This window comes from Chinchilla lanigera, unplaced genomic scaffold, assembly GCF_000276665.1.
Source record: "Chinchilla lanigera isolate Chin_1 unplaced genomic scaffold, ChiLan1.0 scaffold00021, whole genome shotgun sequence".
Taxonomy (NCBI): domain Eukaryota; kingdom Metazoa; phylum Chordata; class Mammalia; order Rodentia; family Chinchillidae; genus Chinchilla; species Chinchilla lanigera.
In genome coordinates, this window is record NW_004955422.1 from 23,302,711 (window position 1) to 23,329,071 (window position 26,361).

Below are 26,361 nucleotides of genomic sequence, written 5' to 3' on the forward strand. Positions count from 1 at the left end.
TTTGAGGCTAGCCTGGACTACCCAGCGAGACCCTGTCACGAAAAACAAAGCAGAACAAACAAAGGTAGCATTGTGAGAATTTTCTGGAGTGATGAAAATGTTACATCTCAGTAGGGATGTGGATGGCAGATGAGTAAGTCAAAAGACATGTAATTGTGAGCAGAAGGATAACATGATAGAGTAAACGTTAAGGACAGAACCGAGGTGGTGGATAAAGAAGTGTCCACCGCTTGGTGTGGTAGCGAAGGCCCGTAATCCCGGCACTCGGGAGGCTGAGGCAGGAGGATCGTTGCAAAGTTCAAGACCAGCCTGGGCTACAAAGTGAGCACAAGGCCAGCCTGAACTGCAAAGCGAGACTCTGTCTCAAAAAGACAAAGAAGAAATGTCCACCGTAAAATTGCTTCAATATTTTGCACATGTTTAAACGAAAGTCCAGTACTGCAGGAAGCTCTGCCGGTACTGCTGACCTCCAGGATCCCGCCCCAGGCCCCGCCCCATCTCTCTCTGTCTCTCTGTCTCTCTGTGTCTCTGTCTGTCTGTCTGTCTGTCTGTCTGCCTCTCTCTCTCTCTCTCTCTCTCTCTCTCTCTCTCTCTCTCTCACACACACACACACACACACTCACACACACACACACTCACCTGACCCAAACCCAGCCCCGCCTCCTACTAGCACCGCCCTCCGGGGCACGCCCCCTCGTCCTCGGCTCCGCCCCTTCCGAGGCCCGCCCCGCCCCGCGCGCGGCTTCCCTCTGCGACTCTCTGACGTCGTCGTCGTCGTCGGTGCGTGCGTGCGCGCGTGCGTGCGTCCCGCCTTGGGCCGGATCGGCCCGGGAGCCCGGCAGTCCGGCGGGGATGGCGGCGCCCGTCACGCGGCAGGTCCGCGCAGGCGCCGTGCCCGGCCCGGTCCCGACCGGCCCGGAGGGGCTGACCCTGGCGGCGGGCGTGGCCGAGCTTCCCGTGCTGGACGCGCGCGGGCGGCGGGTGCAGTTCGGGGCGCTGTTCCGGGAGCGCCGCGCCGTGGTGGTGTTTGTGCGGCATTTCCTCTGCTACGTCTGCAAGGAGTACGTGGAAGACCTGGCCAAGATCCCCAAGAGCTTCTTAGAGGCAAGTTTGCCGAGGGCGCAGCGGGGAGCGTGTGCGCCCCCACAGCGCAGTGTCCCCTCCTGGCACAGCCGTGCGTCTCCGCGAGGGACAGACACGGGATACACCTGTTTCCCAACTGACTTACTCGTCCCTGCCTGTTTCTAAACGGGCTATTCCCCGGGAAACTGAGGCAGGAGGATCCCAAGTTCAAGCCCAAACTGGGCAGTTTAGTGATTTAGCGAGTCGCTGCCTGAAAATGAAAAGGGTTGGGGATGTGGCGCAGTGGGAGCACCCTGTTTCATTCCCCAGTACCAAAAGATAGTAGAGATCATAATAACTTTAACGCTTTGCTCTTATCTGGTAATCTCTCTATTCTCAAACGTCAGGTAGTAATGCCCAAAAACAGCTGCTGGAGAACATTGGCACTCCCTTGTTTTGTGTTACCCTCCTCCAAATAATTGTTCATTATAACACGCTGATATACCTTAAGGGTGCCAGTTTATATTTCTCAATTAAATTGTTCCAACTTCCCTGTGCCTTGTTTGTTTTTTTCTTTCTTCAGGCATAGATGGGTCTGGCCCCGGTTGAGCTTTTTGTTTAACTGTATTGGGTGTTTTTCTGTGCTGGAGCTCGAACCCAGAGCCCCGAAAGCTCTCCACCCCTGAGCTACACCCTCAGCCCTAGGGGGGCTTTTTGAGTGAAGGGATTGGTCAGCCTGGGTAAAACTCATCTACTTTGTGCAGATCTTATCAATTAGGGTGGGAAAAAATAAAATTGATTAAGTAGCTCTGCTTTTTTAGTTTTTTTTTTATGTGTGTGTTTTTAAAGAACATTTAAAAACTATTAGCAATATTAAAGTATCTAAACATTTTTTTTTGTTTTTTTGATTTTGTTTTTTTTTGGGCTTTTTTCCGGTACCGGGAATCGAACTCAAGACCTCGTGCTTGCCAGGCAGGCGCTGTGCCGCTGAGCTAAATCCCCAGCCCCCAAACATTATTATTAACTGTGGTCAACTTGCTGTGCCTTAGATTTTTAAAACGTTTTCTTCTTAACTGGAAACTTGTACCCTTTAAACATCTCCTCATTCTCCATCGCTTTTCATCTGTCCTCTCTACTTTCTGATTCCATTTACTGAGTGAGGTCATGCTCTACTCATCTTGCTGGGCCTGATTTATTTCTGTTAGCATAGCGTCCTCCGGGTTCATTCATGTTGTCACAAATGAAAAAACAGTTTCCTTTTTTCGTGGCTGACTGTTCCATTGTGGTACCACATTTTCTTTATCCATTCATCCCTTGATGGACCCTGGATTTCTACTTCCACATCCTGGCTAGTGTCAATAGTGCTACAGTGACCATGCGAGTACAGATATCTCTTTGACAGATTGATTTCATTTCCTTCCCAGTGGTGGGATTGCTAAATCATGTAGTGATATTTTCACCGCACGCTGTTTTTTCATCGTGGCAGTACTAACTTACATTCCCACCTACAATGGGCAAGAGTTCTTTCTCCACATACTCGCTAACATGTGTTTTGGTTTTTTGATTAATAGCTAGTGACTAGTGCTGGTGAGCATTTTGTCATAAATTTGTTGGCTATTTGTATGTTATCTCTTGAGAAATGTCTATTCAGGTCTCTCACGGGATTCCTGTTTTTGTTTTGCTTGTCTTTTTTTTTTTTTGCAATGCTGGAGATTGAGCCCAAAAGCCCAGGCACGACAGGCAAGTAAGTGCTCTATCACTGACGCACATCCCTAGCCCACTTCTGTCCATTTTTAAATCAGGTTATTTGTTTTCTTGCCATGACATCAAGTCCTTACAGTTTTGGGGTTTTAGACTCTTTCCAGATGTGCGTTTTGGAGGTACTTTTTCCCAGTCCGAGAGCTGTCTCTTAATTCTGTTGTTTCCTTTGCTGGTCACAAGCTGTTTAGTTTGATGCAATCTCATTTGTTAGTTTTTGTTTCTATTGCCTAGGTTTCCGGGGTCACGTCCAAGAACTCATTACCTGAACAAAAGACACAGAGCTTTTTCTCTTACATTTTCTTTTAGTAGTTTTACAGATTCAGTTCTTAATGTTTAAGAGTTAGCACTTCTTACTTAGGAAAAGAATCAAGTGAATTAAACATTTTAGGAAACCTTTGATTCACAATTTTGCCGTTCGTTCCATTCTCCTAGGAGCCTAGAGGTGGCGTTAGAGTGAAATGAGTGTCACATTAGGGGAAATTGTGTAAAATGTATTATGTAATACCTATGTGTTCTTTTTTTCCCAAAGGAAGCAAATGTCACCCTTATAGTGATTGGACAATCATCTTACCATCATATTGAGGTAAATATTTAGGAAGTAGGGGCTCTAACAGGTCAAATCTGTTTCATATAGAAAAATTGCATTATTTGAACCATTGGCTGAAGGTAGCTCTTATTGCTCTTTTTTCATTTGTTCTTATAAAAGTTCTTACTATTCTTTCTTCAGCCATTCTGCAAACTGACTGGATATTCCCATGAAATCTATGTGGATCCTGAGAGAGAAATTTATAAAAGATTGGGAATGAAAAGAGGTGAAGAAATTTCCTTGTCAGGTAGGATATAACACATCTCAGATACAATAGGATGGTGGTTTATTTTTTCGTGTGTATGTGTATATGTATGTATACGCATGCATGTGGAAGCAAATGACAGTTTCATAATCAGGCTGTCTTGTGATTCTAGTAAATGGTCCAGAAGATTCCTTTTTTGTGTGTGAAGACATGGAATGCTGCCGGAAAAGTACTGTCAAAAGAAAAACAATCATGTTGCAGAATCGTGTTTCGTGTGTGATTCCATTTTTGTGAAAAGCTTTTTATAAATACAGACATCTACTGCGTGTGTGTGTGTGTGTGTAATGAAAAGGTTTTAGAATTTATTATAGTGTTTGTCCCAGGGTAAAAGTGAGAAAATTGGCTCAGTTGGGTTTTGGGGGCATGTACTGGGGATTGAATCCAGGGCCTTGGTACCGAACTACTTGGCCAACCCTTGCTTCCTTCCTTCCTTTCTTCCTTCCCTCTTTCCCTCCCTCCCTCCTTCCCTCCCTCCCTGCTTCCCTCCTTCCTTTTCTTTTTTTTCTTTTTTCTTGAGGGTCTGGCTAAGTCACTGATTTGTCCAAGCTAAACTCCAGCTTGCAATCCTCCTGCATTAGCCTCCCAGAGTGTTAGGATTACAGGCATACACCACCATGTCCTGGCAGATTTTATATATTTTACAAGTACATTTTGCTTTAGTAATTAAAAGGAAAAATAATACTGACTTCACGTATTTGTGTATCTCAACATCATGGCTTTAGCTCCTCTATGTGCTTTAATGGAAGAACTCTTTTTTTTTTCTTTTTTTTGACACAAGGTATTGCTATGTAGCCCAGGGTGACCTCAAACTCAAAGCAATTCTCCTGCCTCAGTCTCCTGAGTGCTGGGATTATAGGCATGCACCACTGCCCCCAGCACAATGGAAGAACTCTTACATAGCCTTTGAAATCCAACTGAAGAGGCTGTTAGTAGCTCTTCCAGTAGAGAGGATAGCTTTCCTCTTTGCATTTCAGAGGCATCTTATACTACACTGTACATTCTATTATCACACTGAAGGGGGCCAGATATCACTACGTAGTTAGCTGAAATTGATGTATATTCATCTTGTTGTCCATACGCCCTGCCTTTACCACAGTTGCTTGTGATTTACCATAGTTCCTAGCGCTTTAGGCTGGCTGGTGTGATAGTCTACACCTGTGATCCCAGCTACTCAGAAGAATAAAGCAGGAGAATCAGAAGTTTAAGGCCAGCCTGGGCAATAGCAAGATGCTGTCTCAAAGTAAAATTTTTGTTTTGTTTTGTTTTTTTTGAGACAGGGTCTCGCTATGTAGTTCAGGCTGGCCCTGAACTCACTATGTAGCCCAGCCTGGTCTCGAACTTGTGGACATCTTCCTGCCTCAGCCTCTGGAGTGGTGAATTTACAGGTGTGTGCCACCACACCCTGCCTTCAAAGTAAAATTTTAAAAAGAACCAGAGATGCAACTCAGTGTTAGAGCACTTGCCTAGCATGTGTGAGGCCCTGGCTTTGATCCCCCCATACTGAAAAAGAAAACCAAAGACAAAAAGGTGCTTAGTAAACTTTATTTGAACTGTTTATGTGTGTTTAATTAGGAAAAACTTGGTTTCTTTATTAAATTTTATTTTTATTAGGACATATTTGGAGTATATAATAATTATACTCATCATGGGGAGTTGGTGCATGTATATAACACATAGTTCTTTTTACATCCCCTTCCCCTCCCTCCACTCTCCCTCCCTCCCACTCTTGGTACTGTCCCCATTTGCAAAAAATCTGTCTCCTTGTTCCCTGTTCTCTGTCTTTTACTTCACTCTTTATGTATACTTTGGGTTTCTTATATAAGAGAAAACATGCAATATTTAAGCTTCCTTGTCCCAATTTATTTCACTTAGCATGATGGTCTCAAGGTGCATTATTTTCCTACAAATGACTTAAGCTTATCCTTTATAGTGGAGTAGTACTTTGTTGTGTGTAAATACCACATTTTTTGTCCATTTACCTGTTGATATACATGTAGGTCCATTCCAACATTTAACTACAGTGAGTTGTGCTGCCATAAAATGGGTATGTGTGTGTTATTGTACGATGATGTCTTCTTTTTGAGACAGGGTCTCACTACACAGTTCAGGCTGGCCTTGAGCTCACTTTGTAGCCCAGGCTGGTCTTGAACTTTGCAGCGATCCTCCTGCCTCAGCCTCCTGAGTGCTGGGACTACAGGCATGCACCACCACGCGTGGCTTGTATGATGTCTTTAACTCTTCTGAGAAGAAAACAACAAGGTGAAGAGTTGGATTGAGTAACATTCCTATTTCTAATTTTTGGAGACATTTCCATACTGATTTCCATAGTGGCTACACTAGTTGACATTCCCACCAGCAGTATAGAAATGTTCTTTTTTTCCTGTAGCCTTGCCCAAATTCATTATTTGATGTCCAGTGATAGCTGTTCTTTCTGGAGTGCGATGGAATCTCAGTATTAACTTCCATTTCCTTAATGGCCAGAGAACCTGAATGTTTTCTCATGTATTGGCCGTTAGTACTTTTCCTGAGAAGTGTCTGTTCATTTCAGTTACCCATTTTTTAGTTAGGCCTTTATTTTGAGGGATTTTTTTTTTTTTTTTTTAGCTGTTTATATATTCTAGATATAGTCCTCTATGTAAGGTGTAGCACGTAAAAATTTTTCCCATTCTCTAGGTTGTCTCTTCATTCTATTGGTTCTTTTTCTCTGTAGTAGCTTTTTAATTGATATAATACCATTAACCCCATTTATTGATTCTTCATGCTATTTTTTTTCTCAGAAAGTCCTTGCCTATGCCTGTGTCTTCAAGGGTTTTCCCCATTTTATCCAGTTGTTTCTGTTTTAATACTTAGATTTTTTTATTCTTCTGGTTTTAGTTTAGTACATGGCGAAGGATATGGGTCTAGCTTCAGTCTTCTGCATGTAGTTTTCCTAGCACCATTTGCTGAAGCAGCTCTTTCCTCAAGTATATGTTTCAGATCTCTTTTATCAGAGATGTAGTTGAATATGCCTGGGGTTGTTTCTGCATCCTATATTCTGTTTGACTGATCCACATGTCTGTTTTTATGCCAGTGCCGTGTTTTTTAATCACTGTAGCTTTGTAATATAACCTGAAATCTGGGATTGTGATACCTCCTACTTTGCTCTTAGTGCCCAGAATTACTTTTGCTATTCTGGGTCTCCTCCGATTTTATGTGAATTTTAGTATTTTTTTCATTAGTTCTGTGAAGAATACTGTTCGTAATTTGGTTAGGATTTGATTAGGATTGCATTAGATCTGTATATGTTTTGGAAGTGTAGCCATTTTGACAGTATAGTTCTGCCTATCCAGGAACAGCAGACATCTTTCTGTTTTCTGATGTCTTCAATCACTTTTTTCAGAGTACTGGCGGTTTAATTGTAGATGTCTTTCACTTCCTCAGTTAGGTTAATTCCTAAGTATTTCATTTTCTTCATGCTATTGTGAATGGCACTGTTTTCCTAATTTCTTTCTCAGTGAGTTTATTACTGCTATACAGGAATGCTGTTGATTTTCACATGTTAATTTTATATATCAGTCATTGTTTACTAGAAAACAGATATAACACAAGATATACAAACATATAAGAATTAACAAGATTGGCATACAGTGGCCACCCACAGAGTCAGATGAGGAGGTATGCAGAGGGTCTGTGTGCACCCTGGAGAACAAAGGATTCAGTCTAAGGTCTGGAGCTCACTGTACTGTTCCATGCGGGTCTGTATTAAAGAAAGGCCTTCTCAGTTCTCATTGTGGTCCAAGAAGTTTACATTTTTAACCCTATGGAAAAATTATTGGAATTCTAACTGGTTAATTCCACTCTACCACTTCCAGTACAACCCATTGCAAGAATAAAGACATTAAGGCATATTTGTAAATATGGGGAGTGAAGGAGTCCTAAGTCCAGCTAGGATGATGGCTAACTGAAACAAAGGCCTTGATCCAAGGCCAAACCCAGTTTTTATTAATTTGTGAAGAAGGGAGTGGCTTGAGGATGAATGAATGTGAGAATAGCAGGAAATACGTGAGTGCCATGAGCTGGGCTAGGTAGGGGGCCTGACCTCTACAATATGCAGAGAGAAGGATATGCAGAAGGAGTAATCTGCATAACACAGTTTGAGATAGTATCTCATGTTTTGGGACCACTGCTTCACCTATGATGTGTAATCTTCTATGCCCTGGGAAGTCATAGCCTCTTATCTCTGGGCTCTCTATTCCACCCAGCTCACATGTTTTTGGGGAGCTATGGGGCAGAGAAACACTGACCTGTCACCCTGCTTCAAAAACTACATACACATGAACACCTCGGCTAGGCCAATTTGCCTTGCTTAAAGCCAATTGAAGGAATCAGAGAAGGTCCTAGCCAGCTCTGTACATATCAGTACATGGAAATAGGGCCAAGTTTAACCAATATGGAGATAATTGCCCTTCTTCCAAGGAGAGTCTTCCGAGTGGTCCTCCACATGTATCAGGAGGTCAGTGGATCTGTGACAGAAAGCTGAAGAGTCTACACTAGAATCCAGGACATAGTATCCAAGGTGAAGGTGAAGACTGGTAAACAGGAGCAGCTCAGTCCTTCCTCATTTCCCGTAGGGTGTGGGATTGCTGAGTCGATTTAGTTAAGCTTCTCATAACTAAACTTTTCAAGTTGACACAGCCATCACATTTTGTATCCAGCTACATTGCTGAATTTGGTTAAGTTCTAGGAGTTTTTTGCTGGAAAATTTGTATCTTCCGTGTAAAAGATAATGTCATTTGCAAATAATAATTCCTTTCCTGTATGTATCTCTTTTATTTCCTTTCCTGTATGTATCTCTTTTATTTCCTTTTCTTGCTTCACTCCTTTGGCTAATGTTTCAAGTACTAAGTTGAACAGTGATGGTGATAGTACATATCCTTGTTATGTTCTTGATTTTAGAGGGAAAGCTTTCAGGTTTTCCCTATTTAATATGTTGGCAGTAGGTTGGTCATAAGTGACTTATCAGGTTGAAATAAGGTTCTTCCTGTTTTCTTCAGGATTTTTATGAAGAATGCATGTTGGATTTTGTGAAAGGCTTTTTCTGTATCTCTTGAGATGATCCTTGATTTTTGTCCTTGTTTGTGTTCATGTTTAATTACATTTATTGATTTGTGTATGTTGAAACATCCTTGTATCCTTGGGATGAAGCCTACTTGGTCATGATGTCTGACCTTTTTGATTTCCTACATTCTATTTGCCAGAATCTTAACAATTTTTGCATTTATATTGATTCAAGAGACCAGCATATAGCTTTTTTTAGTTGGGTTTTTGTGTGGTTTTATTATCAGGGTAATGCTTGCTTCCGGGAATGACTGGGAGTACTCCTTGCCTTTCAGTTTCATTAAATATTTTGAGGAGTGTTGGCATTACTGAAGCTGTAGAGTTCAGCAATGAATCCATTGGGTCCTGGGGCTTTTCTTAGTTGGTAAGGGTTTTTATTACTGGTTCATTATCATTGACTGTTGTTGTTTTCAGCTTTTTGATATATTGTAGGTTCATTTTTGATAATTGATATGTATCTAGAAATGTATCCATTTCTTCTGGCTGGTTGGTTTGTTGCTTTGCTTGTTTGTTTGTTTTTTGAGACAGGATCTTGCTGTATGGTTGAGGCTGACCTTGAGTTCACTGTGTAGCCTGTGCTGGCTTAGAACTCACAGTGGTCCTCCTACCTCAGCCTCCTGAGTGCTGTGATTATAGGTGTGTTCCACCATGAGTGGTTTCTCCAGTTTACAGGTTCTCATAGTAGTTACTGTGTCTTCTGGATTTTGGCAGTCCCATTGCAATTTTTCCTTTTTCATTTCTAATTGTATTGATTTGGGTCTTTTGTTTCCTTTTTTTTTTTTTTTTTGTAAAATTGCTTAAGGATTTGTCTGTTTTGTTTATTTCAAACAACCAGCTCTTAGGTTCATTGAGTCATGGTGTGTGCTTACTAAATCAGTCCACTGATTGTTTTAGTACCACCCTAATCCCAGCAGTCTGGATAAGTTAAAAGGGGCAGAAAGATAGTGTTAAACCCCTTAATTGCTTTTGATACCTTCCACCACCATGAACTGTTACCCCTCTGCCATGTGCCACCCTGCCTTGGAGCCAGCCAGTTATGGACTGAAACTGCTACAAACTGTGAGATAAATTGTTCCCCCTTTAACTTTGGGTGTCAGGTACTTTGTTCCAGTAGTGGGGTCATTACTGTGTAATAACCTGGACATATGGCTCAAGAGCCTTCAGAACTGGCTTGTGGAAGAGGAAAAGTTCAGAAAGGTTCGGAGATGCTGGCTGAAAAAGTAGAGCTGGAACACCTTAGGCTGTTTTGTATGGGAGATTCTGGTCAGAGCTCAGAAGACCAAAAGGCTGATAGAAAGCCTGCTAGGCTCAGGAGATTTCTGCTGGGAAGAATGACTGCATTGGCTGTTGGACTTCAGATGATGCTGGTATGGCTTGGCAGAAAGTTTGACTGCATTTTGCTTGTAGTGAGTCTTTGCCTGAGACTAAGATTAAGGGTGGCAGACTAATTTTGCAGAAGAAATTTCAGGGCACTCTAATGTTAAGGTTGTGATATGACTGTTATTGAAGACCTTTAGCCAGATCTGTGTTGAGAATCAAGAACAAAGAGCCCAGCACAAGGATTTAAAATGTGAGTTTGTCCAAAAGGAAGCTCCAGGAAAGCTGTGGACTGCAAAAATAGAGCAGAGGAGCTCTTGATTGCTGAGAAGGAATAGGAGACTAGAAAAGACGGCCTGAGGGCCTCACAAGAAGCAGCAGTTTGCATCCTCCCTTTGCATCCACCCTTTGCATCCTCAAAATGGTAAAAGTGAATGACTTTGCTTTAAGAAGAGAGTCCCAGAGCGCCGTTTTCCAAAATGGCAGCAGCTTAGAGAATTTGTGCCTCGGGATTAGGCTTAGAATGCTCAGCGATCCAGGCACTCAGCCCCTACAGCCAAGAGATTATGAAGCATGGCTACTGTTCCAGCTGGCAGCAGACCTTGGCCTCATCCACGTGGTGCTGGATTTAGGGGCATGCAGAATGGAAGAGTTGTGGAGTCAGAAAAGCTTCCACTCAGATTTCAGAAGAAGACCTGGAAGGTTAGGCAGTATGCCCCTGAAAGGATAGTATGTGAAGCTGTGAGTATGAAGCGAAAGGTTCAGCAGCAAAGACCTAAGAAGTTTGGAGAAACCAGAATGTGTATCATCTGAGGAGAACTGCAAGGAGGGAGCTGAGCTGGCCCAAGAGGGAAGCCATGGGACCTACAACCACCAAAAGTGCCATAGAGGTGGAGCCACCCAAACCCTTTGGAGTTCACATCTTGCCACAGATTGCTTCAGATGCTGCATGACACTACAGGACTTAATATTTGCCCTCCTGGATTTTGAACTTGCTGCTTTGATCCCATTCCTCTGTATCCCCATTTGTAACTTTTGGGATGGAGATGTCTGTCTTCTGGCATTGAATGTTGGAAGTGTTTAACTTTTTTTTCATTTGTATAGGGGCTCACAGTAGAGTTTGCCTTAAATCTCAGAGGTGACTTGGGCTTAGACTTCCCAGCCATGCTGAAACTGTTAGGGCTTTGGCATCTCTTGGAGATGGGCTGAATGCCTTTTACAAAAAAGGGCTGTGCATGAGTCTTTGAGGGGTCAGGGGCAGAATGTTACAGTTTGTGTCTAGATGTCCCCCCAGAGCTTCATGCAGTCATAGAGGCAGGCTTTTTAGAAGTGGCTGAATCTGGAGGGTGTGATTGATATGTAGTGCAGTACTGAGATTCAGGGTGCGAGGATTAAGGGTAGATGATTGCTGGATTAATCCACTGATTGGACTGGCATCACCTTAATCCTGGTAGGCTGGATACAGTATAATGGACAAAAAAGGTTTGTCCCTTTCTTCCACATTGCTTTTGCTGTTTTCCACCTCTCTTGCCACCCAGCTGATTATGAACTGAAACTTCTACAAACTAAATAAACCTTTCCCCCCTTAATTTTATGTGTCAGGTAATTTGTCTCAGCAATGAAAGAAAAGTAACTAAGACAACCACCATTAGCAGTGGAAAATAATTCAGTAATAATAGCACAGAGTCAACTAAATATCTAAAGGTGAGAAAAGCCTAGTAGTAATACTACTTAAGATGGGAATGTAGGAAAGGGGGAAAATGAAAGAAGTAAAATTTGAAAAGTAAAAAGAGAGGAGAGAAAGATGATCAAAGGATCCTATTAAGGAATAAAGGGAAATTAATAGAACTAGATAAAAGTAATAGAAAAGGCTGGGCATGGTGGCACACACTTGTAATCCCAACACTTGGGAGGCTGAGGCAGGACGATCACTGTGAGTTTGGTGCAGCCTGGGCTACAGAGTGAGTTCAAAGCTAGCCTGACTACATAACAAGATCCTGCCTCCAAAAAAAAGGGAAAAGAAACTAGCAGAAAAGAATAAACAAGAAAAAAGAAAAAAACGGAAATTAAAGTAAAAATGAAGAGGGAAAAAACCCTAAAACTGGACCAGATGTGGTGGCACACAACTTTAATCCCAGCACTTGGGAGGCTGAGGCAGGAAGATTGCCACAAATTTGAGGCCAGTCAGGGCTGCATAGTGAGTGCAGGGCCAGCCTGGAATGTAGAGAGACTCTGTCTCAAAAACACAAAGAAAAAACCCCAAAACCAATGGAGAGAAAAGAAGTGAGTTCAAAAGCAATTCTCTTGTGTTTTTGGTTTTGTTGTTGCTGTTGTTGTTTTTATGTAATAAATGCAATATATTTTAGCCACAAACCTAACAATGATATAAATCATTATGTTGATTTAAAATGTTCTTTCCGATAATTTGTGATATCTATTAATTTTTACTTTGGCATTTTTTCATGTTTTTCTTCTCTTTTTTTATTTTAAAAAATAAAAGAACAAAAACATATTAAACACATAAGTTTACAAATTAACCCAAGAGCAATACAAGCAATAGTGACATTCAGACAAGGTGACAGGAAATTAACAATGGTTGTTGTATTACATATTGATTTCTTCAAAGTGGTTACTCTGTCTTGTGTTTTTGAATGAATGGTTTCTTTCCAGGGTCTGCAGTATTGGAATACATCAGGTACAGTATGGGAGAAAGGTAGTGAGTGAGTCACTACTAAGAACTGTTGTGTTTCTACACAGGTGTTCGTGAGTGAATGTGGAATCCTGCCCCACCTGTCACCCTGGGCTGCCGGGCATGGTTGACCGCTGGTGTCCAGGGCCGTAGTCACTCCGCCCACACTGTTTCCCTGCCCCTCTGTGTACTAGAAGGCATGGCTTTTTCTGATAAGCTTTTTGCCTGTGGGTTTGTGAGATGCCCGCTGTGTGCACACCCCAGGCTGTGGCAACTGTGCATCTTGATCACATCTCTGAGGTCTGTGTTAGGTGTTGGCAGTGGGGCAGGCAGTTCTTTGGGCATGACACCAACTCTTTCAGACCTAGACCCCTCTGAAAGCCACACACACCCATCCCGGCTTCTCAACTCAGATTAGGACGCTGGTGTTCTTTCCACCCTAAGTTTAACTTCTCAGGGGGTCTGTGTCTAGTCACGCCCTCTCCACAGCTGTCTTTGGTGGCCATTTCCCTCCCAGTCACTGGCTGTTCTGTCGTTCTGTATCTCAGGTACACAGATAACCCCTTCCTAAAATGGCTTCAATTAAACCCTCTCAGACTTAACGGGCACCACACTGGGTTTCTTCTCCAACTCCAGCCTGCCATGCCAGAGGACTCACTTTCCAAGTGAAACCCAACACTGTTTGCAGTTTGCAGTAGCAATGGGCTTTTCTTGGGGCAGTGCTGCTGGCCCAGTCTGTTATTGCCCTGGAGCTGCCGGCCCTGACCAGGCTCCCCTTGGTCAGCAGAGACCAGTCCTTACCCCGGGAGCTGGGGTTAGTGTCCAACTGCCTTATTTTCTTCTCTGTGTTGTGCTCCATTTCTCCAGCTTCTCTGTAGTTTCTAGCTTTCCCGTCAGCTCCTTCCTGATTGTGGACAGAAACAACCATCTCCAGTGGAGACAGCAGGGTAGTGGATTTGGGTCTGTTCGTGAGGCAGCTTTTCCATGACCCCTTTGCTGGTGTTTTATAAAGGTTAGGCTACTTTCTCTAAAAAACCAGCAAGTAACCTAATCTTTATTAAACCTGACGATGATCTGGCATAAATATAGGCCTGATACCTCCCCCTCCTGCTCCTTGTCTCTCTCCTTCTCTTTCTCTTTCTCTAGCATGGGACATTTTAGCAGTACCGACTGTGAACCTTCTTGATACACTAGTTTCGTGTGCTGTAACAGTCTCCATGTGTGTAAAGTCGGTTTCTTTTAGCACTTTAGATATAAACTGTGATCTTCAACTTTAGTAACGCCTCACTCATTGATTGCAAATAAAACAGGTGACTTCTAACCCAGATATATGCATGTAATTAGAAGAGGGTATATTCAAATCCTTTAAACTCCCCTCTCTCTCTCTCTCTCTCTCTCTCTCTCTCTCACACACACACACACACACACACACACACACACACACACACCCCAGAACTCGAACTCAGGACCTTGCACTTGCCAGGTAGGCACTTGTACTGCTGAGCTACATTCCTGGCCCTTACGTTTGTTTTTTGTGGTTTTTTTTGTACCAGGAATCGAATTTAGGGCCTTTTGTCTGCCAGACAGGCACTGTGCTGCTGAGCTATATCCTGGCCCTTAAAAATATTTCATATTTAAGTAATATATACATCTATGTAAGTGTATTTGTAAAAATGTGCATTTGCATATACATAGTGTATTTATGTAAGTACTTTGTAATCTTACATGTTGTTTGAGTATGTGGTGGGGATTATATATATTACACATAACTTTATAATTACATAATACATATTTTTTGCTTTATAATGTTAAACTATTGGCAATGGAAAAGATTAGATTGTCATGAAATATGTTATTTTTAAAAGTTCCCTCCTATACAGCATAAAGCATAAATTTCGGTCTTATTTGAAAATTAAGGCACTAAAAATGTATAATTATAATCTAAATTGATGGTACCCTTTTTATACAGGCAAAAAAATTGGGAAATAAAGCTGTTAAATGTGAGGAACTAAGTGTTTTGTGTAAATCTAAAAAATAGGAGTTTTACACACAGGAACTGAATTCAAATTGACAAAAATTAAATTGTGCTTCACCACAGACATTGTTCAGTTCTAGAGCATAGCATCTCTGTCAATTGAATTTCTAAAATTTCTGGGTTATTAGCTAAACTTTTCAGACATAAGATGATCCAGATTCATTTATTTTAGATCCGAAATCCTTTAAAACAGTAAAATTCAACTTTTTAATCATCTTTCTTAAGTTCGCAAACCTGTATTTGTCTTGTGGGAAGATGAATGCCCACCATGTATAAATATAACAGAAAGGAGTAGGAGAAAAGAAGGAAAGTAATATTAAGAAACCAAGCAGAGCCAGCTGTGGTGGCGCATACCTGCGATCGCAGCACTCTGGGAGGCTCAGGCGGGGGATTGCAAGTCCAAGCCTAGCAAGGACAGCTCAGTGACTTAGCGAGCCCCTGTCTCAAAAATAAAAACAAAAATGAGGCTGGGGATATAGCTCAGCCCAGAAGCCCTAGGTTCAGTCCCTTGTACTGCAAAGAAAAAAAGGAGGAGAGGGGCTGGGGATTTAGCTCAGCGGCACAGCACCTGCCTGGCAAGCGCAAGGTCGTGAGTTCAATTCCCAGTACCAGGAAAAAAAAAAAAAAAGGAAGAGAGAAAGGCAGGTCAAAAGCTGTGTAGTCACTGTGATACTATGAGATGATTAGGTAGATTGATTGATTGATTTTCTTCCACAGCTCCTGGCTCCCAAGCCCTCTCCCAGAAAAAAAAGTTTTCCTCCCCTAGGTAGGCATAGAAACTAAAACTATATTCTCACCTTCCCCTGCCTTTTTGTTTCGGAGCTGGCCGTAAAGGCAGCCCCTGACCTGCCTTCTGTGGCAGTTAGTAATAGGGACGCCTGGGGGAAGGAGGCTGCACACAGAACGACAGCCCTGCCGCGTCAGCACTGGATCGCAGGCTCTGTGTCCAGCCACGTTTCTGAATGGCTGTCTCTGCCCAGTCACTTCTGCAATGAGGTCTCCACACAAACGCAGGAAGGGCAAGGGTCCCAGCAGAGCAGTAGAAACTCAGTCGCCTTCCCCCAAGCCTAGGCCCGTGCATCTCTTCATCTCCACCCTTAGTAGCACTGGGAAACAAGCATGTTCCTGAGCTCTGGGTCACTCACTGATCCCCAGTGAACCCCACTCATTCAGCCCCACTGAACCCGAGGAGGCAGTGGTAGGAACCAGGTGCACAGTCAGGCTGTGACCGGCGTCTAAGTGGGACTAGGGACAGTCGGGGACTGAACCCCTGACCTGTGGGACGGGACACTGTCCAGGTGGACAATGTCAGAATCACATTGAATTCCGGGACGCCCAGCCGGTCTCAGCACGGAGGAGAGCTCCTTGCATCTGGTGCCAGAGGTGACCTTTCGGTGCCATGAGAGCATGTAGGAGAGACTGAGCTGGAGTCATCAGAGTTGAAAGCTAAAAGCAAGACTCAAAAGGCAGAGATGAAAGAAAAGTGTGTGACAGAAACAGTAAAGAGGCTGTTCCTCTGCTCCCAGGGAGTGGGAGTAAAGTTACCGTCAGCTGAGAGCAAGAGTGAGGGACCATATGGCGAGGGGCTGCTGTGACAGGAGCCGCAGGGGCAGAACAGCCAGAATACTCTTAAATGTCAGGAAGGCTGTACTCACTGCGGTGCCACTCCTGCAGGCAGCAGTCCTGGGGCTCAGCCACCTTCCGTCCTGCCTCGAAGGCCACACAGGGAACAAGAGTCGCTCCTAGGCAGGAGCTTTAGGGTATCCATGCTGATGGGTCAGAATGCAGTCACGGGCCATTCCTAACTGCAAGGGAAGCCAACAGAAGACGGGCTGGCTGTGGGCCCACAGAGCAGTCCAGGTTTTACTGACTTTGAACAGTCTCTCTCCAAGTTGTCTTGAAAAGGCACGTACTCCCTGTTAATTAACTGGTAAGAGCCTGGACAGAGGAATGGAAATCAAAACAGGACCTCCTGATTTGATACTTTTTTTTTTTTTTTTTTTTGTCTTTTTGAGACAGGGTCTCGCTATGCAGTTCAGGCTGGCCTTGAGCTCACTTTGTAGCCCAGGCTGGCCTCGAATTCACAACGATCCTCCTGCCTCAGCCTCCCCAGTGCTGGGATTACAGGCGTGCGCCACCATGCCTGGCTCAGATTTGATACTTCTGCAGCTGACAGTTCTCTTTTGTTTCCTCTGCCCATCTTTCTTTTCTCTTTTCTTTCTTTCTTTCTTTCTTTTCTTTTCTTTTCTTTTCTTTTCTTTTCTTTTCTTTTTTCTTTTTCTGTGCTGTGGACGGAGCCTAGGGCCTTGTACACTATAGGCAAGCACTTTACAACCCAGCTTGTGCCCATGCTGTTTTTCTGTATGTTCTGGGTCTAGCATCTCTTTTTCCTATGAAGTAGCATTTCTAAGTGGGGTGTTGGGCAGTGTCTGGAGATATTCTTGCCCCACACTGCCCAGGACAAAGGATTATCTAGGCCAAAGTGTCAACAGTGAAAGGTTGAGAAACCAGGCTTTGACGGATGGAAATTTTTTTTTAATGACAAGTAGAAAGTAAACTAAGATGGCACATAGGAGAGAGAACGTTTTATGGAAGTACCGACATCTTCTAAATATCTAATGAAATAGAAAGTGACAATCTAAAGACAGTTCTTGGTATTTCAGGACAGAGTCCCCACGTCAAGTCAAACCTCCTCGCGGGAAGCCTGCGGAGCCTGTGGCGGGCAGTGACGGGCCCTCTCTTTGATTTCCAAGGAGACCCAGCTCAGCAAGGCGGAACCCTCATTTTGGGTCCAGGTGAGCCTCAGAGCCCAGGTTGAGCCAGACTCAGTAAAGTCCAAAGGTCGCCCCTTCTCCTTGAGAGGTAGATAGCTGTGAAAGCAAGCGGCTTGGCCTAACCGTCAGGGTGACCTACTTTTGTAGGCGCATCTTTGGTTGTCAGAGGCCAGGTAGCCCAGTAGACGTGAGCATTTCTGAATAGGAGGAACGCCTCAGGCACTTACTTTCTGTCAATAGAAGAACCACATAGTTAGGATACCTAACAGAACCAGGCGTCTTCCACAGTGCGGTGCAAGCAGAGTCAGGGGCAGCACTTTCAGTAAGAATCACCATAGGCTTTGTACTTAGAACAACTTTATGTACAGGTCATTTGTGGCCACGCCAGGTTTCTCTGGCACCGTGCTGTCAGTGTTGAGAGCTGGATCTCTGCCACCTTAAATAGTGGGCAGTGCCAAGAAGCCTAAATCATTATGTTGTAAGCTAATTTCTCTTGATGATTCTTCTTTAAAATGGTCTACATTATGGCCAGGCATGGTGGCGCACACCTGTAATCCCAGCACTCAGGAGGTTGAGGCTGGAGGATGGCTGCAAGTTGGAGGCCAGCCTGGACTACATAGTAGCAAGACCCTGTCGCAAAAAACAAACACAAACACACAAAAAAACTGGAAATAAAATTGTCCACGTTAGCATAGCTTTTAAGAGTTATAAAATTACCATTTACTTAATAAATTTCAGATTTTTAAAAGGAAGGCTTCAGAGGGAGAATTTTGACTATCATCTCAGGCTTTTTGGCTTTTTGCAGCTGGAACACTAAAGCTACCATCTTCCTTTCCCTCCCTCTCATGAATTCACACCAGTTATTTTAAAAGAAGTCCTTTGGAGCTAGGGGTATGTAGGTCAGTGGCAGGCCACATGCTTCCTGGATTTAATCCCCAGCACACAAAAAAATAAACCCTGTTTTATGAAACCGAGCTCCATAAATTTGCCCACAATGTCACTGAGCCATTTGCCAGGGGAGGAGGAGGAGGCAGGAGACAGAACTCAGGGCCTGAGATGTGCTCGGCAAGCGCTGTGCCACTGAGCTGCTCCCCAGCCCCAGCTGCACTTTCAGGCCGTTAATTTCCTTCCTCCGACCCAGAAGAGGTTGCTTATTGAGCCCCTCACATTGCATGTCTCTGAATCACGTGCCCACACTTCCAGTGTGTGAGAATAAAAGGCACTAGGTGTACATCATCGTGTGCCACAGTGGGGACGCACTTCGTGCAGCAGGTGCTTCAGCCCTGGCCTCTGGGGAGAGCAGTGGCTTTTCCGAGGAAAGCGTGTGGCACCTCGTATGCAGATCTCTATCGAGCTTGCCACAGTATTTCATTTTTCCTTATTTTTAACAAGCCAATTTACAGTATTAAACCTAAGACCACTGTGTCTGGCACAGGAGTATGATACAGGAAATGTGCTACTTTATTGTTTAAGTAGAAACAACAAAGGTTCTGAGTACAAGAATTAAACAAAACCTAGACTACAACTTATGACTTATTTCAGCAGATAGGATTTAGACTTCTAAGTATATGGTAACTGATTATCTTAATGCCTTAATTGGTAACTCTTTCAGGCTATGATTATAAAATAGCCCATTCAGTCAGTATTTTGGAGTCTATGAAGTGTGTTATTGTATATATTACGGGAGTCTATGAAGTGTGTTATTGTATATATTTAAGAAACAGATATGATTTTATAGCTTGATATTTTTATTAATCCTGTTGTCTTGCCTGACAGAACATTTTATTTAATTATATTTAGTAAAATCTAACAGTTAAAATTTAAGAACCTTTCCTCTTGGCTCTCATAAAACATTAAGTATCACTTTTATTTAATCATAATCCTTGTCATGCTGTATTGCCATAATTAAAAATTATTACAGCATTATAGAAAGAATGTAATGTACCCCAGGTAATTTTTTCCTTTAGGCTAATTAAAAAGTGAAAAGCTGCTTTGATTCTAGTAAGCAATAAACCTCTTGAATAATACTTAAATGTAGACCTCAGCCTTTGATTCTTATTCTCTTCTAGGTAACAATATCCATTTTATACACCGCGACAGGAATAGGTTGGATCACAAACCCATAAACTCTGTGTTACAGCTTGTCGGAGTTCCCCACGTGAACTTCACAAGCGGACCTGCAGTTATCCATGTATGACGGAGTACAGACTCTGTCCCTCTCAGATGGGCCCCTAACAACATGACCTGCGTGCCAGGGCAGGAAGTGTATGGGGTGTGACCCACCGGCTCTGCCCAGCCTGGAAGAAGAGGTCTGAAAACACAGAGGTTGGGTGCCGGTTGAATTGCAGCTGAGAGGCACAGTTATCCAAAATGGCGATGATACATATTTAAAATTTTATCGCTTTTACACTTTGATACAAGATTACTAAATATAAACACGAAAATGTTAAAGGTCATCAAATTATGATTAAAATATACAAACAGAAGGCAGATACGGTGATGCATGCCTGTAGTCCCAGCTACTTGGAAGGCTGATTTGGGAAAATCTCATGAGCCCAGGAGTTTGAGGCCAGCCTGGGTAACAGTGAGGTCCCATTTCAGAAATACATATATTTATGAAATATATAAAGAAAAAAGAAAGAACTGAACACTACTCAGTGCAGTTAAAAAAGTATCTCAGGTGAGCGTGGTGATGCACACCTGTATCTGAGCACTTGAGGTGCTGAGACAGGAGGATTGCAACAAGTTCAAGCCCAGCCTGCACTACCAAGTCAGACCTTGTCTCAAAACAGTTATCTCAAATTCTGTAATCAATATAACCATCTTTATACCATATGTATAAGAGACAGGAAATAAACACTAGAATATGGCCAGTAGGTTTACATGTCTATACAAAAAGATGACAGGTGGTTTTGTTTGCTAAACTTTTCTGTATTTCCTATTGTTGTCTAACAAGTGTGACTTCTTATTTTTGGCCAGGAAAGATTTTTAAACATTCTAGGACAAGCACCTGCCCACTTTAGACTTCTACAGAGGTGCAGATTTTGTAGAACTACACGTTTCCATCCTAATACAGCCAAAAAACCGAAGTACCTGGTCACTGCATGCCCGCTACACATTCTACTAAGTGTTTTTGGTAGGGAGGAAGGAAGAGAAATATTTGCTTTAGGGTTTGTCTTTAATGCAGTGCTGGAGATTTGAACTCGGGACCTCACACATACTAGACAAGCACTCTACCACTGAGATTCACCCCTCTCAGCTCCTGCTGTAGATTTTTAAAATGTGTTCAGTGTGGTGGTATGTGCCTGTAATCCCAGCACTTTGGGAGGCTGAGGCAGAAGGAATACAAATTTAAGCCCAAGCTGGGCAAGTTAGCCACTTAGCCACTGTCTCAAAATTTGGCCATTGTCTTAAAATTTAAAAATGGCCAGGGTTAGGGGCTGGGGATTTAGCTCAGCGGCAAAAGCGCCTGCCTGGCAAGCGCAACGTCGTGAGTTCGGTTCCCGGTACCGGAGAAAAACCAAAAAAAAAAAAAAAAAAAAATGGCCAGGGTTATGTAGCTCAGTGCAGAGGCCCTGGGTTCAGTCAGTACCACAAAAACAAGTTGTTTTTAAAAAAAAAAAAGTATTTGAAATCTAGCCAGGTCTGGAACATCCCTAGCACTACATTTAAAAAAAGAAAAAATTATATGGCCAGGATGTGCAGCTCAGTTCAGCACAAGGCCCTAGGTTCAGTTCCTGGTACCAGAAAAGGAAAGAAAAAAAACCTGTCATCATTGTGCTTTTAGAAAGGAAATTTTAAGAATTGTTTTAATTTGAAGACTTTAAAACTTAAATGTATACTGTTCCTAGACAACTCATTTCTCACCCCATTACTGTTATCTAGATGCCTGTTCTCATCTTTTATTTTCCACAGTCTTAATGTTTGTTGGGAAGTGTCTCAAAAATTCTGATAAAAAGTACAGCAAAACTAAAATTGCTAATTATTAGCAAGTATAATACTGCTTTGAACATATATACTTTCGTATAAAGCATACGAAGTCACAGAAATATGTATTTAATGTAGCCCAATACTTTAATGTATTTTCACACCTGTACACATGAACAGTCCTGTTTTTAATCAATAAACTTTCTCATAAATCTTAAACTATTTTATGCAATTTTTCAATAATAAAGAGTGGTGATGGAGATCCCTTTGCTGAATTTAGACTTAAAACTGCTGAATCATAATCATACTAAATCATAATCATACTAAAATATATACATAATTATACATAATCATACTAAAATATATACATATATAGATCTGTATTTTTCTAATATATTCATTTGTTTTGGTTTTGAGACAGTGTCCTTCTGTAGCCCAGGCTGGCCTCAAACTCGCAACGATCCCCCTATCCCAGCCTCCCCAGCACTGGGATTACAGGTATGCACCATCACGCCCAGTTTAAAATAAATGTGTGGCTTCAGGACGGTTCAGTTACATACCTACAGTATGGTGCCAAATTCCCTACCCAAACAAATGTATTTAATGTAAAATTATCAGTCGGGTGTGAGGGCATGTGCTTGTATTGCCAGCTACTCGGGAGGCTGACCGGGAAGGGTCACCCAGCCCAGGAGTTCAAGACCAGTCTGTATGTGCTAGATAAAAGAGTAACATCATCTGAGCCAGGCATGGTGGCATACGTCTACAATCCCAGCACGTGGGAGGCTGAGGCAGGGAGATTGTCGCAAGTTCAAGGCAAACCTGAACTGTACCGCGAGACCTAGTCTCAAAAATCAAACAACCCAAAGAATAAGATCACCTGATGTTTTGTGGTAGTAATTGTTGGCCAGGCACTATCCAAGAGCTTTTCATACATTAACTGTAAAATGCAACTGTCATCATCACCGTGCTTCACAGAAAAGACATACCTTTTTGGAAGCTGACCTTAGGGAAAAACGAGACAATTACACTGGAGTCAAAACGTAGATGCCACTTTTGAAGCTGGCTAACCTGAGGAGCAGCAGTTCATCCCAAGAACAGAACACTGTTTTCTGGACAACTGAAATACCCCATAGAGATTTAAAACTAAGGTGCAACTGGCCACAGTAGTACACACCCATGATCCCAGACAGGGAGGCTGAGGCAGGAGAATCATCACAAATATCACCTGGGCACTTAGTGAGACTCTGTCTCAAAAAAATGAAAAGTGCTGGGCATGTGGCTTAATGGTAGAGTAACCCTGGGTTCAGCCCACAGTAGTCACAGGGCTCCTAAAAGTGACCACCAGTGAAACATTACTGGATTCTGGGTTGCTCACCTCTCCTGAAGTTGGATTCCATGTTATTCTTTTGAACCAAGAATTGAAGGAAACAAGCAAAAAGTAGTGGCAAAGTTTATTTGAAAAAGTGAAGAGTGAGAGAAACTGGCTCTGCGGAGTGAGGTGAGGACTAGTCAAAAAGGAAAAAGCGAGATAAAAGTACACCCTGGAGGAGACACCCGGCTACAGTGAGGAGGAAAGCCAGCACACCCAAGTTCTTGGCTGTGTTCTTTTATACTGTCCAAATCTTGAAATTGGCAAGAACTACATCTGAGTCCTGGGATCCCACCTCAGGCTGAGGTCAGGTCTAAGCCATCCTATTGAAAACCAGGATTTAAAAAAAAAAAGAAAAAATCAGGATCTCATAATTTAACAGGCCACACCTACTTTCCCAGACAGTTTTGCCATGCCCTAGTCACTTTTTTCAGTACTACCAAAACTGAAATACAGCCTAAACTCTGTCTCGGAGATCCAATACTTTAAGGGCTACAGCCACACACGGAGTCAAATCTGTCCATAGGACAAGGAGCCCGGTGAGGAGCATCACTGTAAGCCTTCTGCAGTGAGCTGCCCTGGAAACAGTGAAATGAAAGTGCAAGTTTAGTTTGTTTTATTAAATTTATTTACATTTGTTTTATTAAATTTATTTACATTATATCAATAGTTAATAAATTTTAACATGGAAATTTTGTGAGTACCCTGCAATTGCTGTACCACAAATTAGCTATATTGCAATTTTTGTACCATTTTCATGTTTTCCTTAAGGAACTGTAATAGGATGACATATGGTCTGCTACATCAGTGCTTTTCTTTGCATTATTGTCATCAAAGACCCCCTGAGAAGCACTACAAGCCACCTGGTGGGGCAGCATGGAGATGATGAAAAGTCAGCTCTGGAACCATTCTGGTTTTAGTTGGTGTTTTATTTGGTAGATCAGATCCCCCCATTTTCTTGGAAATTTTGTGAAATATAGCCCACAGAAAAACATATCAAACAATGTGCCATTTAATGGATAAACCAACAGCTAAGCACACCTCGAGGCAGAGAAGCTGTTGCTGGCATTCAGAATCTCCATGACGGACTGGGGGATTTAGCTCAGCAGCACAGCACCTGCCTGGCAAACGCAAGGTTGTGAGTTCAATTCCTGGTACCAGAAGAAAAACGAAAAAAGAATTTCCATGTCCCCTGGTGACCCCCACCACTGGTCCCCAGAGGCCACAACTGTCCTGACTGTAGTAAGTCTCTTCCCTCCATTCTTTAAAAAAAAAAAATTTATGAGTTATTACATGACAGTATAGCTTATTTTGCCCACTTTTGCCTCCTATAAAGATTTAATCATTCTGTATGTGGTATCTGGTGTCCTTAACTCAGTATTGCCTAGCAAATTCATGTCACATGGCTGGTTCATTTTTATTGCTGTACAGTGTCCTGTTTCTTCAGTACCACTGTGTCTTTATTCTATGATGTTTGTAGGCTTGGGCTGTGATAAGCAGTACCTCTGCACCCATAAACATGGCTCTGTAGGATATATACCCGGGAGAGGAATTGCTGGACTAGGAGGTATGCAAGTTTAGTTTAATAAGTCATAAGTTCTCACCCACAGTGGGAAGATCATGTGAGCCCCAGAGTTTGAGGCCAGCATGGACAATACAAAAAAAAAAGCACCTGGACAATGCAAAAAAGCAAAGCCAAAAAGAATCAGAAGCTGGAGAGTGGTAGAACACGTGGTTTCAGCCCCCCTGCCCCTCTCCCCCAGAAAGAATTGATGTTCTGATTCCTATTTCAGGGACTGGGGCTCTAGCTTAGTGGTACAGCACAAGCGTAGCATGCACAAGCCGCTGGCCCCCACTGCCACAAAAATATTGCTTTTTAAATTTAAAAATCAAATACTATAGTTTTATTTTTCAAGAAGATTCATGATGAATTAGTAACCTGCAAATGTCTGTTCACATTACTGTCTGCCTTGGGGGCCAAGGTGGTAACGGACCACAGGAAGCTGGGAGACACACTTTCTGAACAAGCAACATCATGTGCTTCAGAATTAATATTTGTTTTAAAGCCAGGTGTGGAGGCTCATGCCTGTGATCCCAGCACTCAGGAGGCTGAATGAGGAGGATCACCGCGAGTTTGAGGCCAGCCTGGTCTATCTAATGAATTCAAGGCCAGCCTGGACTACATAGCAAGACAGTCTCAAAAAAAAAAAAAGAAAAAGAAACAAAAACCACAAAAGAATAGCTGTTTTGTGCTGGGGATGTAGCTCAGTGGCACAAGTGCTGGCCTGGCAAGCGCAAGGTCCTAAGTTCGATTCCTGATACAAAAAAAAAAAAAACTGTTTTAAGAAGAATGTTCCAGGGCTGCGTAGCTTAATGGTACGGTGCTTGCCTAGCATGTTCAAGGCCCCAGCATTGCAGAAAAAAGGAAGATGAATGTTCCAGAAGATGATTTAAGATCTTTAGTTGCAGACAGTACACATACACATTCTGCAAAGAATGGTTTTTCATTTAAAGAGCTTTTAAATTCCATTCATGTTAAATTCCAAGTTTTCTTACATACATACTAAAAGCAAAGTAGTAGCTATCCCTGTACTAGCTTTGTTAGCAGAAAACTTCAGAGACAGGGATGCCAGTTTTATGTCAGGAATTATCAGGAGCTCGAAATAGAAAATCAGATAAGTCCCTAACAGAGGAGCTAACAATTCCTCATTTCCCACCCAGTTTACAAAGTCTACAAAACCTTTGGAACTTCATTCCTTCAAAAGGGAAACATCAGACCAGGCCTGGTGACCCACACAGGTAACCCTGCTACTCAGGGAACCTATACAGGAGGATAACAAATAGCCCAGCCCAGATAACTTAGGGAAACCCTGTCTCATGAAATGGGTTGGGGATGTAGCTCAGCTCTCCCTGGATTCAATCTCCAGAACTGGAAGAAAAAAAAAATAGTAATTCTTAAATGAATGTATTTGAATGGTATGCTGAAAAACTAACTTTTGGAACTTTTAGCTAATGATATGATTGAAAATGAACTTTATAGCCAGGCATAGTAGTGCACACCTGTAGTGCCAGCACTCAGGGGCCGAGGCAGGAAGGTCACCATGAATTCGAGGCCAGTCTGGGTTACATAGTGAGTTCAAGTTCAGCCTAAATGACATAGTGAGACAATGTCTTGAAGAAGGAAAAAAAAAAAGGAAACCTTACAAATAGCAAGGCATTAAGTTAGCTCATAAGGAAGAAACAAAGTTGACAACTCAAAAAATACAAGATCTAACTATTCAGTTCTATAATGTTAATTTCTGTATCTTACGGGAAGAATGTTTTGATGGAGCGTCAGTTTTTAATAGGATAGATGTGAATTCTGCATGAGAAAGGAATGAAATGGAAACAGAAGAAAGGGATAAAATGACCTGTGGTTTTACAAAATCAAAAGTGGGTGAGAGAGACAGGCATGCATCACCATGTCTGGCTATCCATAG

At 42.6% G+C, this 26,361-nt stretch overlaps 1 protein-coding gene across 9 annotated transcripts in view; it reads left to right on the plus strand.

Moving 5' to 3' along the window:
• Window positions 1–761: 761 nt before the first annotated feature.
• Window positions 762–26,361, plus strand: part of Cdc14b (cell division cycle 14B) — a 142,314-nt gene continuing 116,714 nt past the window's right edge. For 7 of the 9 annotated variants that reach the window (XM_013514077.1, XM_013514082.1, XM_013514080.1 and 4 more), the window contains exons 1-4: window positions 763–1,104; window positions 3,353–3,406; window positions 3,551–3,656; window positions 17,476–17,607. In XM_013514077.1, coding sequence (XP_013369531.1) covers window positions 853–1,104; window positions 3,353–3,406; window positions 3,551–3,656; window positions 17,476–17,607 — 544 coding nt within the window. In that variant the 5' untranslated portion in view covers window positions 763–852. Of the gene's footprint in view, window positions 1,105–3,352; window positions 3,407–3,550; window positions 3,657–17,475; window positions 17,608–19,655; window positions 20,460–26,361 lie in introns of those variants that run through there. The other 2 variants (XM_005384690.2, XM_013514078.1) reach the window with 2 other exon arrangements.